A 16,668-nucleotide genomic window follows, 5' to 3' on the forward strand; every position below is an offset into this window, starting at 1 on the left:
GGAGTTACTTTATTATGAAGTTTGTACATAAATATAAGCATTTGATAAAGGTTTAACTGAAAAACATTAAGTATGTGATGATTTTTTAATAGTTCTTTAGAATGTGTGAAACGACATGCACCTGAAATAATTCTGACTGCGTGTTTTTGTCTACTGAGTAATTTTTAACTTTACTTACATTAGAGCTGCACCATGCAATATTTGCATAGTTTATATAATAATGTATTAGGGAGAAATTTTTAAGGAAGTTATAGTCAAGTAATCAGTTTTTCCTTCTTCGTGTGCTATTTATTGTTTTCTATTACTTAGATAACTTTTGAGCCATTCTAAATATATGCTTTTAATTCCATAATTTTCAAGTTATTTTCATAAGAATGCTATGGTATACTGTATCAAAGGTTTTGCTAAGAGCTATAAAAACTCCGAGGGTAAACTTACTTTTGTCAAATGTTTTAAATATATCGTGAACAATATTAATAATGGCATGGTCAGTTGAATACCCTGGCTAAAATCCAAACTGTTTATTATATAGAATGTTATTTATATTTAGAAAAGTTAAAATTTGGTTATACATATTTCGCTCTAAGATTTTCGAGAAGCAAGAAAGAATTGAAATTGGTCTGTAATTTTCAGGATTAGAAATGTCTCCATTTTTGAAAATAGGTATGATCCTCGCAATTTTAAGTTTTTCCGGATAAATACCTAGTTTTAATATAGATTAAAAATATGTAAAAGAAGGATTGCTAAGTATTTTATCGATTTTTTAATTACATTACTACTAACATTATCATACCCCACACAAAGTCGAACCTACACTGATAAAGTATTGGTTAAATGTTTCAGCAATTAAAGATTTATTTGTAGTTTTATTTTCAATGTTTAGTTTAGTGAACAAATATGCAAGTAGTTGTTTTATTTACAAATAAATTTTAGCAAATCTCTTATTTAAGTGAAAAAACCTGCAAAAAATGAATTTGTCTAATTTTAGACAAAATTTTTCAACGTTCCAATAACAAGCTGCTGATAAAACATAATCGTTCAAGTTGCAAAAATAGCTTAAAAACAAAAAAACCCAACTTTTTGAACAAAAAAATATTTAGAATACATTAAACGCATCCAATATTTTTTTTAATGATAACTCGTGAAAGTAAGAGTTTAAGTAGAGTTGCAACTATAGAGTTGCAACTATTGATTTTTAAACATATCTAGCACTAGAAGCTTATTTGCTGCAAACATTGAATAATTCTAGAGTAAATATTATATATTTAATCATTTAATGTGCTTTCTATAAATTCGTATTTTCCTTCTTTTTCTATCATTGCAATATTTGAATTCATTTTGTTTATAGATTTTGTTATAAAAGGATTTATAAAAAAGTAACTCAAACCAACTCCACACATTACTAAAGCTATTATACCAACGTTAAATGTCATTATCAACATTGTTAATACGTAAAGCAAGATCAATTTTAAAACGTAAATTAGGGTTGCTAACGCGTGCTTTTTCATTCTAAAAAAAAACACAAAAAAATCATCTTTTAATATATATATATATATATATATATATATATATATATATATATATATATATATATATATATATATATATATATATATATATATATATATATATATATATATATATATATATATATATATATATATATATATATATATATATATGTATACATAATTATATATATATAAATTAGTAAAAACACTTATCTAATTTTTTCTTTCTTCTACACAGTGTTGTTCCATCAGTAGGTTCATCAGGAAGAATGTCTAAACATTAAAAAATTTTCAAATAATAGAAAAAATTATTTCACAGGAAGTTGGGAATTTTTATAATTAATTATGTAATAACTGTAGTATTTTGCAACCAAGAAGTTGCATTAACTACATTAGATAATTAAAAATTCATGAAAAGAATTCTTTAGAATTTGGAAAAAGTTGGACTAGTCATTTGTTTTTATATTACTATATTTTTATATTATATTTTTTCTATAATTTGAAAATTTTTTAATGTTTAGACATTTTTTAATGTTTCTTCCTGATGAACCTACTGATGGAGAAACAGTGTAGAAGAAAGAAAAAATTAAATAAGTGTTTTTACTAATTTATTATTGCTCTGTTCTTTAAGAACATGTTTGTAGAATACATTAACATAATTTATATATATATATATATATATATAAATTATGTTAATAATTTCTCTGTTTGTAGAATACATTAACATAATTTATATATATATATATATATATATATATATATATATATATATATATATATATATATATATATATATATATATATATATATATCCAGTGTTGTAAAGTGTTCTAATTACTGGTATTTTAAATACTTTTGAAGTATATTTGTTTTGTATTTGAAATACTTTTTCAATCAAGTATTTTGTATTTGTATTTAAATACAACTTTGGATGTATTTTGTATTTTTAGTATTTTTCAAACTACAAAATTAAAATTTTTTATTTAAAGTTTTTTCAGCTGATAATATTTAAAGTATGGCTGATTACAGGCCGTGTGAATAAAGAAAAGCAATTGTTTTCACTGAGCGTTGTTGGAGTAATGGTTCAGCTTTACATGATTATGTAAAGCTGACATTCCAAAATTGATTAGAATTGGACAAGGTTTTTATAAATAACAACACTTGGGGAGCAATAGCTAATTGCTCAAAACTGTAGTCACGTGTCAGCCGAAGTACACAAGCATTCGATGTTGTGGAGAATTTTACTAAAATTTCATTTAGGACACCAGGGGAGACTCAATGAAATTTAACTTATAATGCCATATGTCGACTTTTGGAGCCAAGGGTAAAAGAAAAGCTCCCCCAAATCGGGGATGCATTGAAATTACGTCGTTTTAAACTAGTGGAGTTGGAGGTATTGGAAGAATAAAAGCGGTTTATGAAACCTACTGCTGATGCTTTAGAGAAACTCCAAGGAAAAAACAACTGTTTCCTGGGATTCCTGATGCTGAAGGTTTAGCAAGTTCGAAAGAAACTTGTGTTGCTTATTCCAAAAGTTATCCAAAGTGGATATTTTAAAAGTTATCCAAAGTGGATATTTTAAAAGTTATCCAAAGTGGAACTTTATTTGAAGGATTGATTTAAAATATTTATCAGCAGTTTCCATATTTTTTAGAATACCAGAGTTCATCCAAAATCTATTCGATTGCAGCTGAATCTCATCCTCATTTGAAACTGCGATGGGTTTTTAGAGGAAAAGAGACTGGGTTAAAAAGCCTTCATAGAAGAGTCACAAACTATCAGTTTAGCTGAAAGCTCTTCAGATGCTGACAATGCATCAACATCTAGAACTGATAATTTTTTTGAATTCAAATCACTAAATCTGCATGCAAGCTAGTCAGTCAACAGTCACTATCGAGTGTTTACAATATCGAGTTGTTAAAAAACTTTTCAGAGTTGTTAATGCAACTATTCCATCGTCTGCTCCAGTTGAATGCCTGTTTTCTAAAGGAGCCTCAACAACTGTGCCACGCTGCAATCGGTTATGAGATAAAAATTTTGAACAATTGTTGTTGCTGAAAGCCAATAAGCGTTAAAATTAGATTGTATTGTCATTTTAAACTTTAGCTGCTTTAAAGCACTTTTAATTGCACTTTTTTATTTTTTGCTTTCCAAAAGTATTTTGTATTTTAAATTTTTAATTTTGTAATTTTTACTTTTATATTGAGTATTTTGTATTTTATATTTTAAATACCTTCGCTTGAGTGTATTTTGTATTTGTATTTTAATTACTTTTTGATCCAGTATTTGTATTTGTATTTTAAATACAACACTGTATATATATATACATATATATATATATATATACATATATATATATATATATATATATATATATATATATATATATATATATATATATATATATATATATATATATATATATATATAATATAATAATTCGTAACCTCATATACACACACATGTATATATAATAATTCATAACCTCATATACACACACTCATACATGCATACATACTTTACAATCACGCTCACATACACATATATAAATATATATATATATATATATATATATATATATATATATATATATATATATATATATATATATATATATATATATATATATATATATATATATATATATATATATATTAATTCATAACCTCATATATATATTTACACACACAAACACAAACAAGCACACACATGCATGCATACATACTTTACAATCACGCAGATTATAGACGCAAAAAACTTTTTTTTTTAATTTATTCTTAACACATAGTTTTATAATGTAATTCTGTATTTATAATGATTGCTTAATACAATCGTTTTATAATGTATTGCTGGTTGTGGATAATAAAAACTGAAAAGTTTTAAAATGGTTTAAAATTAAAAAAAAACGATAATGCAGCTAATGTTTTTGTAATTGGTGGATGTTTATGGATTTATATTTTTCAGAATCCAGAATGGGGAAAAGAGTTTTCGTAGGTTGTAAAATGCTGCAATAAAGCCAATTGACAAAATAAAGCGAAAACCTTTTTTTCATACCCTCAGGCATATATATTAGTGGTATTAGGGTATTGATAGTAATTTTTTCGAGGTAAAGTGAGGCTTTTAGTGTACATAATGAGAGAAAAGTTAAAATTCAGTGAATTTCGCAACATTTTTATTTACATTTCAAAATGGTGTCAAGACAAAAAAATATGTTTTTTCTAAAACTACAAGTTTTTTAATAGTTTTAAAATTTTTTATATCTAATAAAAGAACCTTTTATTTCTAATAAAAGAAAAAGTTTATGAAATCATGCAAATTTTCTTTAACTGTATATCTAGAACTATAATTAAAGACATGTTTTCACAAACTTTTTTAAATTCAACTTCTGCGTTTAAAATTAACTATAAAAAAAGTCTCACATGATCCCACAGTGTTTTCGACTTTAACTTTGCATTTTACACTTTAACTTTGCATTTTTAAAGTGCATTTTATGATTAAATTATTTTTGTATATTTATTAACTATTATTTTGCATATTTTATAGAATAAACAATAATAAAATTAATAATACTTGTTAAATATAGAAGCGCGCGTGTGTGTGTGCGTGCGCGTGTGCGTGCGCGTGTGTGTGTGCGTGTGTGTGTATCGTCAAAAATTTAAGTAGTAAACATAAATTAGTAACTCTAAAAGAAATTTCGAAATGAAGAGACAACATATTTTAGATCAAACTATTGGCGGCTTTACATGCCCTAATCTAACAAAACAGTTAGTGGATTTTAGAAAAATAAAATAGTCATTAAAATTGAAGATTTTAAACAAACTGTTGATAAAGTAGTTTTAAAATTGAAGGCATAATTCAAAAGTCCCAAAAAGTTCATGTCAGAAGCTCATATAGAGTTTAAAAAATGCGATAAGAAAAAAATTATTGCGTTATAGAGTTGCGGTGTTAGCTCAACAGCATCCAGAAGCATTGATCATAGCAATATTTAAGGCTCAGAAAGTTATTAAAACAGATGAATAAAATTTGTTACAGTAAAAGGAAGCATACTCGATAAATCAGATAAACCCATAAAAATTAGTACATTAGATACCCTCAGTCTCAAATGATAAGAAATAGTTCCTTATCGCACAATGCATATATTTATCCAACATTTCATGATCTGTTTGCAGAATAACAAAGTTTTTATCCGTATTGGGTTCAGGTGGATAAAACTGAGGTAGTTTTTGGTCTTCAAAGTATTTTTAATCATACTCTCCAGCGGTTAATACAACTTCTTGAAAGCCGAACAATTCTAGTAAACTTTTATCTTGATGAAAATCAATTTTTGCATCGCAAATTAGATTTTGACGGGGGATTTTAAGCCAGAGTATTTACAAACAAAAATAAAGTAACACAGATCTACAGCAGCCAATATCAAATGAAGAAAGCATATTTGGCTATTATAGTACCTTTAAAACTAACTGTTGACAACCAAAAATAACCAAACTCACGCATTTTCCGGCTAGTTAAAATTCAGTATGGAAAGAAGTCCAAGTTGCTTTGTGTCGAGAGAGAGGAGAGATTAAGATCCAAAGTTTTAAATCAACAACAATTTTTGATCAAAGCAGGAAAAACTACCCACAAAATCAACTATAAGATTGAATTTTACTATTTATGGTATAAAGGCAGTATATGCTCTAGCGGACAATAATTCAGGTTGGACCTGACCAACCTAGACCAGTTTGGACCTGACCAGACCTTTGGTAATACAAATGATGCAAGAAGAGCACTTTAAGATTCAGAATTTTTTTCTAATACCATTAATGTGGATAAAGAACTTGAAGAAAGACTGAAAACTATTCTGATATCCATATGCTATGACATTGACCCTGAAACGTTTTAAAACTACTGCAGAGACACCACTGATTAAGTTGTTTTAATCTACAAATGGTATGTAATACCAATTAATGTTAGTTTTTTATTAATTTAATAGAATTAAAATCATTTAAATGCAAAATATTATTTGATTATTATTATATCATTAGACACGCTTTAACCCAATGTTTAGTTTATTTAAAGCAGTTGAACATTTGTAACTCAGCCGGAAACCATTAAAAATAGACATTTTCGTCTTTGGTTTTAAAGCAATGTGTAATATTTTATCTGATTAAATAAAGAAATTCCATAAGATCAGGCGCTACTAATTTATAGGAGAGTCTGGACTTATTTAGAAAAAGGGTTTTCTTTTTGATTCTTTATACTGTAAGTTTAAGGTTTTTTTTATTTCTTTATTTTCTAATTATTAAGGTGCTCTAAGAAGAACTAACGATCTTACACTGAGCACCGCGGAAAATAATTTTCCGCGTCAAAACTCTAACCACCAAGCCATTATAAGGCTCTAAAAAAAAAAAAAATTATGTTCGCTCAAATAGATATATAAGATACAAATTTTACAAGACATTTTTATATCATAAAACTTTTATTCCAATAGCAGAAAAGAGAAAAGGAACAATATTTACAGTGCCATAGCGTTCATCAACTATTGGTTGCTCCTAATTCGATATGGTTTCAACATCTACCATTTTTTTATTATATTTTTGTAGTATAAAAAGTTTTACTATTTTTTGATAATTGAAGCATTCAAAAAATTTCTGGCTTTTTTTTTTTGTTATTTATCTTTCATAATCAATTCAACCTAAACCAAAATTGAGGAAAATAAAATATTTTATTTTAGGCCTGCTCGTACGAGCAAGCCTTCATGCTTGCGGAGTCATTTCACCATTATGCCTGTAATTTCACCTTCAATGATTTCATTTCATCTTCAGTGATTTCGTTTCATCTTCAGTCATTTACTTTCGTACCTTGATGCCTGCGGAGTCATTTCACTATAGAGTCAAATATGTAATGGAATAAAAAGACGTTTTAATATTAAAGATGCAATAAAGTCATTTTTTAAATATAGTTCTTAATTTGGTAAAATAGTTAGAAAATTAATTTTACCAAATTAAGAGTTATAATTAGTTTTCTAAATATAATTCCTATGAGGACATTTATTATTGACCAAAAAAAGTTCTTTGATCTCAAAACTAAGAAATAAATAGATTAACGAATCCTTAATTACACGATATGAAGCAATTAAAAGGTGATGAATTCTAAATCTGGTGTTTGAAAATGACCAAAATTAAACTGAGAAAAATGGATTTTTTGAAAAACCATCATAGGAGGGCATAGTAGAGCAAATGACGCAAACTATTAGTATCAAAGGCAATAGAAAATTCAAAGATAATTCTGCAACGGAGAAAAATGGATTTTTTGAAAAACCATCATAGGAGGGCATAGTAGAGCAAATGATGCAAACTATTAGTATCAAAGGCAATAGAAAATTCAAAGATAATTCTGCAACTTTTTATAGTAGTAGTAGTAGTAGTAGTAGTAGTAGTAGTAGTAGTAGTAGTAGTAGTAGTAGTAGTAGTAGTAGTAGTAGTAGTAGTAGTAGTAGTAGTAGTAGTAGTAGTAGTTGTTGTTGTTGTATTAGTTCTAACAAAAAAGATGCATAAATTTTATTTTCCTATTACTTTATTATCTAGGCAATCTAATGTTTAAATAAAAAATGTATTTTCTTATAGATTTAGTACCCAGTACTTAATATTTTTAATTTATTATCTCAGCCGTTTTTTAGAACAAATTTAATCTATTTTTTCATTTTATACTCCGCACTATTCCTTTGTAATTAGATTATTTTGACTAACTTTGATTTGCTAATAATTTTCCAGTTCACTTTAAAAATGAATTAAAAACTTCGTCGGGTTGTATTTTTAAAAACTTTTGATATTGTGTAAATGTAAATACATAACAATATAAATTTTTTATTAAAAAGTAAGAGGGGAAGAGGGGATGCATACCTCCCATTTTTGAATAAAAAAGCGAGAGGGGGATGCATAAAACCCATTCCACCCCTGGATCCGTCACTGCCTTTAAGATATCTTTATATTTTAATTTTTAATGTAGACTTTAAATTTACAAGTTTTATTATTTATATGTTCTAAATGTTTTTATTATCTATTAATAGGAACAAAAATAAAGTTATGCGTTAAAATCAGAAAATCAAAAGAATAAAGCTTAGTGTTGTTACTACTATTAAATAATTCGACTGTCGATAAATCGACTAAAGTATTTTATAAAGTTGATCAAAATCAACTAATACATTTTGAAATCGACTAAAAGTCGGTTTAGTTGAAATATAGGAATAATTTATTTATTTGAAATAAATAGTAATAAAAATAATAAAAAAATTTATATTTACTTTCTATTTTTTATTTTAACATCGTTTAAACTAAAATGGAGCAAAACAACAGAGAAGGGCTGCTACGATAGCGAGACAATCTATTCCCAGACCCCAATGATTTAGAGACTGTCTTTAATACTTGCTATATATTAAATAGTCATTACAATCATGTTTACTATGTGATTGTATAGATGACATTTAGATTTTGGAGTTTCACAATTTAGATTTGCTCCAGGGTCCCGAGTCAGCTTGAAGCAGCCCTGTATTTATGAAAATCATAAGCATCGAGTAAACAAAAGAAAAGAAAAAAATTAATAAAATACATAATCGAAAGCATAATTAGGTATAAATAATGCTAACATGATTTGAATTAGATAAAACTTCAAGAGAGTAAACAAAAAACTAATAATTATAATATACACTATTGTTATTAAATGAACAAACAAAAATTCAAAATTAAAAAATTAAAATCGAATAAAGACATAAGGATTTTAAGATTAATTCTCAACTAAATCGACTTTTAGTCGATTCGTAAGAAGTCCATAGTTGATTAGATCGATGATTCAATTTTTTAAAGTCGAATAATTTTGACTTTTGACTAGTCGACTTTTAGTCGATTTAGTCGAAGTTGATAACACTAATAAAGCTATTTGTAAACTCTGCGTATCATAAATTAACCGTTTAATTAAATTTAGAAATAGTCAATATTTTAGAATTTGTAATTATAAATTTTAATTTTTATTAAAGTTCATTAAATTGTCATTAAATCTTTTTTGTTAAGTCGATATTAGAAATTTACCTTGTTTGAGAATCTTCAATTGAACTGTAGCGTAAACAGTATGTATAATAAGTGTGTAGTTCTTTGCAACAGCCGAATGTGAATGACAGGACAAACACAAACAGAAAGAAGCCAATTATTTCTAGTTAAAAACAAAAAAGTTTATAAAACTCGTTCTATTGCTATCATAGTTTATTATTATTTTAAAAACTAGAACAATTTTTCTAAAGGAAAAGTTTGTAAAACTTGTTTTGAATTATAACGTTAAACAAATAAGAAAAAAGCATTAATAGTGCTTTTTATAGTAGTAGTAGTAGTAGTAGTAGTAGTAGTAGTAGTAGTAGTAGTAGTAGTAGTAGTAGTAGTAGTAGTAGTAGTAGTAGTAGTAGTAGTAGTAGTAGTAGTAGTAGTAGTAGTAGTAGTAGTAGTAGTAGTAGTAGTATTAGTAGTAGTAGTAGTAGTAGTAGTAGTAGTAGTAGTAGTAGTAGTAGTAGTAGTAGTAGTAGTAGTAGTAGTAGTAGTAGTAGTAGTAGTAGTAGTAGTAGTAGTAGTCGTAGTAGTAGTAGTAGTCGTAGTAGTAGTAGTAGTCGTAGTCGTAGTCGTAGTCGTAGTCGTAGTCGTAGTCGTAGTCGTAGTCGTAGTCGTAGTCGTAGTCGTAGTCGTAGTCGTAGTCGTAGTCGTAGTCGTAGTCGTAGTCGTAGTCGTAGTCGTAGTCGTAGTCGTAGTCGTAGTCGTAGTCGTAGTCGTAGTCGTAGTCGTAGTCGTAGTCGTAGTCGTAGTCGTAGTCGTAGTCGTAGTCGTAGTCGTAGTCGTAGTCGTAGTCGTAGTCGTAGTCGTAGTCGTAGTCGTAGTCGTAGTCGTAGTAGTAGTAGTAGTAGTTGTTGTTGTAGTATTAGTTCTAACAAAAAAGACGCATAAATTTTATTTTCCTATAACTTTATTATCTAGGCAATCTAATGTTTAAATAAAAAATTTAATTTCTTATAGATTTAGTACCCAGTACTTAATATTTTTAATTTATCTCATTATTTAACTTTTAATTTTTTAAAAAGATTACTCTTTTATGAGGTTTTTTTTGCTATATTTAGGGTGGAATGCAAGAAGCGAACTTGAGTCAAGTTCGACTTGAACTTTACATAGTAACCAATAGCGGCAGAGTATGGGTTTTCCCCTCAAAAAATACTCTGCCGCTATTGGTTACAATGTTCCAAGGGTTCAAGTCATGTTACAAGGGGTCAAGTCGAATTTGACTCAAGTTCGCTTCTTGCATTCCACCCTTAGTTTTCGATCATTGATAAATAGCGGCATGATTTTAAAATACACAACTGTTTTTTATCTATTGAAATGTAAGAACAAGTATGATAAAATAAACATGTAAGAACAAATATGGCTTCTTGCAGTTAAAATAAAATCTTTAATGCAGCACTGTCTACAACGCTTCAGAAAAATCTAAAAGATTTGACAGGTGTTCTATTCTCTAAATTAGTTAAAATGTTAGTGTTTAATTTTTTGCACGCAGTTTGTTTTAAACTAAACCTCTTGCTTGATTATTTGTTACTTATAAAAACAATTTCAAAGTTTACCTCTGGTTACGTCTTTTATTCTTTTACATAAGTAAGCAAAGCATGTCAAATATTTTCTATTTTTAACTTTGTACCTTTTTTTGTAAAATTTTGTTGCTTCTTATGTACAGATTCTTATGTATTTGGTGAATTACACTGGCAATTGTTTCGAATAAGTCATTAAAAATTGTTATGACTAGTGCACAACGTTTTAAAATAGCTAATAAATTGATTAACGCTGAATGATATGATTTTTCAGAATTTTTATGTCTTATAAGAAAAATAAAAATTCCTTAATTTTTTCATTAAAACCCCAATTTTTTTAATGCAAATAAAATTACCGCTTTTTTTTTTTTTCAAAAACATCGCAAAAAATATCGCAACAAATTGAGTATCTGAAAGTGGCTTTCCACGGAGGGTATTAATTCGCGCGAAGCGAATTAATTCGTGTCTAATTTTTCGCTGAACCAGAATTTTAATTTGAGTTAAGAGTTGCTTTCGTTCGTAGCGCCTATCATTGTAAAACAGAGAACTACCATGAGAGACCCTGTTAGTCCTAGTGAAAGGTTGGTCATAACACTTAGATTCCTTGTAACAGGTGATGCTCAGTGTACTATTGCTGCAAGTTACAGAATCAGCACTTCTACTATCAGTAGGATTATTAGTGAAACGTGTGCTGCTATTTGGACTTCATTGAAAGAGAGAAACTATCTACACATTCCATTAGGAAAACAAGAATCAAAAACAATTGGAAAAGAATTTGAAAATATGTGGAATTTTCCGCATGCTATAGGTGTAATAGATGGCAAGCACATTGTTATGCAAGTTCCTCATAATGGCGGATCAGAGTATTTCAACTATAAGAAAACGCATAGCATAGTTCTTCTAGCTGGTTGTAATGCTAAATACGAATTTACTGTGGTAGACATTGGTGACTCTGGAAAACAGAGTGATGGTAGTGTTTTTAATAACTGAATTCTTGATTATGCAATTGGAAATAAAAAATTGAATATTCCTGATCCAGAAAATATTGGTAACTCAGTTAAAATTCTACCGTACGTTTTAGTTGCTGACGATGCTTTTGGTTTAAAAAGGCACATGATGAAACCATATCCCAATCAAAACATTCTTTTAAAACAAAAAATATTTAATTACAGACTTTCAAGAGCCAGAAGGGTTATAAAAAATACATTTGGTAATTGCTACATCACGCTTTCGAATATTTTGCAGACCAATTATTGCTAATCTTGAAAAAGTAATTTTAATTACACAAGCGATTGTAGCCTTACACAACTTTCTGATAAAAAAAGTTCAGCAAACAATTATCTCTACAGCCCCACAAATTACACTGATATCGACGGTCCTGCTGGGTTTAGACCGGGTGATTGGAGGCAAGATAATTCATGTTCTGCTGCACTGCAACCACTGTCATCAGGTTCTAACAACTACTCAAAAGATGCAAAGCAAGTTAGAGATGACTTTAAAGAATACTTAAATTCACCAGAAGGTGAACTCGAATAGCAATTAGACTTAGTAAATAGAAAATAATAAAAAAAACGCATTAAAAAACTGTTAACACGTCAATTTAGAACTTCTGTAAATTTCTATAATTTCCGTAAAGTTTCTGGATTTAAATATATATGTTAATACTCTTGATAAAAATTTAGAAATTCATTCCAATGTTATTTCGTATAATTTATTTTATTTGTATCTGTAACACAAATAAAAATAAGGCATTAGCAAATACAAAATATATAAAAAGAGATTTTAAAAAACATATCGGTGAAAAGCAAATATAAAATACATAAAAGTAGATTTAAAAAAAAAATTTAAGGTGAAAAGTCTCCATAGTAAACCATGTAGTTTAAGGGTAGTTGCTATCAACTATTAGTCAAAACATTACGACACTTTATATTCTGATATTTTATTAAGACAAAGTTAGTAATGTTAACAACTGATATGATAAAAAGACTTTTAGAGTAAATTATAATATAATTTATATATATATATATATATATATATATATATATATATATATATATATATATATATATATATATATATATATATATATATATATATATATATATATATATATATGTAAATTATGTGAGTGTAATTTACAAATAGAGTGCTCAATGTTCTTAAAGAACAGAACAATAATAAATTCTCTTCCTGATGATCCAGCAATGGTGAAAGTTAAAGAAAAAAGTTAGATAAGTGTTTGTTACTAATTTGAATATATAATATATATATATAATATATATATATAAATATATATTTATGTATATATTTATTATATATATATATATATTTATATAATAATAATAATATAAACCTATATATATATAATAATATAATAATACATACCTAAACACTCTATAGTAAGTGTAAATATATATATATATATATATATATATATATATGTATATATATATATATATATATATATATATATATATATATATATATATATATATATATATATATATATATATATATATATATATATATATATATATATATATATATATATATATATATATATATATATATATATGTATATACATATATATTAGGTACGTAGAATTACGCGTTTTACGGAAACGATATTTGTGCTAAAATTCTGTGCCACGTTTTTTGAAGTTTGCTTTTCGCTATTGAGGGAAAAACGTATTTTGAGGTTTTTTATTTAGAGTTATATATTAGTATAGATGTTTTTTAAAAAATAGAGTAATTAAAATTTATAAATTTGTACCTTTTGATTACAATAAAAACTTTTTAAAGTAAATTTTTAAATGACAAAAACTTAGTTATACTTACAATACTGTGCATTCAGTAAATATTGAAGAAACGCTTGTTTTTTTTTTTTTGCAATACTATTCTCGATGTTAAGTTTACACAATTTCTTTGCACCTGCCAAATTTCATTGATTTATTTCATGCAGCACATACTCTATTTGGTGCAGCACTTTTGGTACTTAAATTTTGATTTTCCGCTTTTATTTTAAGACATGGGGAGGGGGAGGGGCGGATGAAGAGGAACTTCAATCTGCTTTTAAAATTATAATAATTGGTTCAGATTTAACTAAAAATAAAAATGAATAAAAATGAAAAAATAAAATTTTTTGTGGTAATCAAACGTTCTGTAGCCGTATTCTCATCTCTCCGTTAAGCCTAACGGAGCGTTAGTCAAAAATTTCTTTTAAATTACATTAATAAAAAATTTATTTAAAATTATAATTTTTTGAACATAAATGTTTCATTTTGGTATAAGTTTTATTTTAACAAATTTGTATAAATTTTCGTCATTTCTTTACTTAGAAATATTGTAATGAAATTTCAGACAAAAGCTCCGTTAAGCTTAACGGAGAGATGAGAATACGGCCGCTCCTCAATAATCCTCTTATGGCAATCAAAGTAGTGGTAAAATTATTTTAATGTTGTTAAAAAATTTTAATGATGTTACCACTACTTTTTGTTGAATGGTAATTTATTTGAATCATATTAAGTATGATTCAAATAAATGATTTAGCTAGTTTCAATTTTTATAAGTTTTTATGCTAAGTATTGAGACGTTAATATTACTACAGAAATATGACAGAAGGTACTGTTAAAATGATCAAAAAAAGTTACAATGCTTATCAATTATTTACTTATGACTTTGGTTTCATTTATTTAAACTTGAAAAGTTTATTTGATTCATTTCTTCATAATTGTATTTTTGGAAAAAAAAAAATTTTATTATATATTTTCATTTCTTTTATAATTTGCTATTAATTAATAATTTTTCAATTAAAACAGTTAATTTGCAATTTTAAATAGTTCTTTAACCAATTTTTGTTTAACTTTTTTTTAATATGCAGTTAATAAGAATAAAATTGGTTTTATATTATAAATTCAATAATACATGTTTTTTGCTCAGTCCAATCATATTACATTTTTAAAAAGCTTTATACCATATAATAATATAGGGTCATTTTGGATAAAGCGAGCCATCGGATAAAGCGAGCCGGTCGCCTAAATATTGCAATTTTACGAAATCAAATTATGCTTTCGATTTATAACAATTTATTTAATATTAGTTATTCATTTTAAAATCTAATGAATATTTTAAAAACAGTTGCTAAGCAATTATTTTCGCGGTGGTATAATTATAATCATTCGAGTAGTAACAAAACGTTTTTTCGCTTTAAGACCTTATATTTTGTTTAGCTTCAATTAAGAAAAGTGAGTATTTCATATTTGACACTATTTATAGTAAATATGATTGTAATATTAGTAATATGAGAAACTATTTCAAAAAATACAGTGTTGATATGTATTTGAGCGATGATAAAGTTTTTTAATCGAATTTTCAACCTGGCTCGGTTTTGCATAACTGTTAGATAAACCGAGCCAAGGGCATTCAGGTAAACCGAGCCATTGGATTCTCAGCCCAATATGTTGTCAAATATTCAAATTCTTGTTTGCCACTGCGATCGAGTATTGAACAGCCACCTGTACCTAATGCAGCTATGAATTTGCAGTTGATTTCTGTGACCGAATCCGTTGACATAATTAATCTGAATGAAATGCAATTGCCAGATATTTCAAATAGTTCTAGTGCTAAACTTGTTGATACAGTTAATAAAGATAATATTAATGCATCTAATTCTAATACTCGCCTAGATAAGCAGCATGAGCAACATGTCAATACTGATATTGCTGGTAGTACTTATTTACCTACCACTGATGAAAATGCAATTGTGTCAATTGAACAAGCAGACCTCGATGTGTCTTTCGAAAACTTGATGCCAGTGCCACACAGAGATCAACCACAAAGCAATTGGACACGTAAGAAACCACCATCTTATGAATTGACATCAGAAGAAAATGTAGCATTTATTCAAGAAATAACCAAACCAATAACAAAAAAAGCAGCTAAAGAGAAAGAGACCAGCAAAGAAAAGAAACAGAAGAAAACTGTTAAACAGAAGGTTATAAAGAAAAAGAAAGAATCCAAAAAAGAAAAGAAACAAAAAGAAGAGGACATTTGCAAATATTGTGGGTTTGCATATGGTGAAGCAACTGATCCTCTCATTGATGATGAATGGATTGAGTGTGACGCGTGCCGTGATTGGTTACATGAGAGCTGTATGGAAATAACCGTGCGTGGACAACTATGTGCTGATTGTGTTCAAACAACAACTAAGTAAATTAACTCTAGTTAAGACTTGATATTTTGCATTTTGTACTGCATCATTTATCTGCAGCTTTAGCAGTATTATTTTTATTAGACTAGTCGCTAGGGTGGTGCTAAAAACAACTTTTTTGAAAAAAATCTGCTCCCACCCTTTAAATGTGTTCTATATAATACAAAAACACTAGGTTTAAAATTTTGTTGAATAAAAAATATTTTTAGAGGTCCCCCAAAACCCTTTAATATTTAACGGGTCCCTAATATTTAAAAAAAAAAAGTTTCTCGAAAATAGGTCAACCTGGTACTCAAATGAAGCGAAATTATATAAAAATTTCAAAAATAACATTCATTTTGAAATAATATAGTTATTTT

General features: G+C 27.1%; 1 protein-coding gene and 1 long non-coding RNA gene across 2 annotated transcripts in view; one reads left to right on the forward strand and one right to left on the reverse strand.

Annotated features, from left to right (window-relative positions):
- Positions 1-1,478: 1,478 nt before the first annotated feature.
- Positions 1,479-16,668, reverse strand: part of LOC105848648 (uncharacterized) — a 32,928-nt gene continuing 17,738 nt past the window's right edge. The window contains exons 2-3 of the long non-coding RNA XR_010642349.1: positions 9,575-9,695; positions 1,479-1,509 (exon numbers count right to left, since the gene is read on the reverse strand). This is a non-coding gene — a long non-coding RNA (uncharacterized LOC105848648). The remainder of the gene's footprint in view (positions 1,510-9,574; positions 9,696-16,668) is intronic.
- Positions 9,839-10,471, forward strand: LOC136089110 (uncharacterized protein DDB_G0271670-like; the record flags this gene model as incomplete). The annotated part of the gene is made up of 1 exon (XM_065814835.1): positions 9,839-10,471. A coding segment is annotated over one exon (633 nt), but the record flags the coding sequence as incomplete, so codon positions are not given.

Source organism: Hydra vulgaris, chromosome 12 (assembly GCF_038396675.1).
Source record: "Hydra vulgaris chromosome 12, alternate assembly HydraT2T_AEP".
NCBI classification, from domain to species: Eukaryota; Metazoa; Cnidaria; class Hydrozoa; order Anthoathecata; family Hydridae; genus Hydra; species Hydra vulgaris.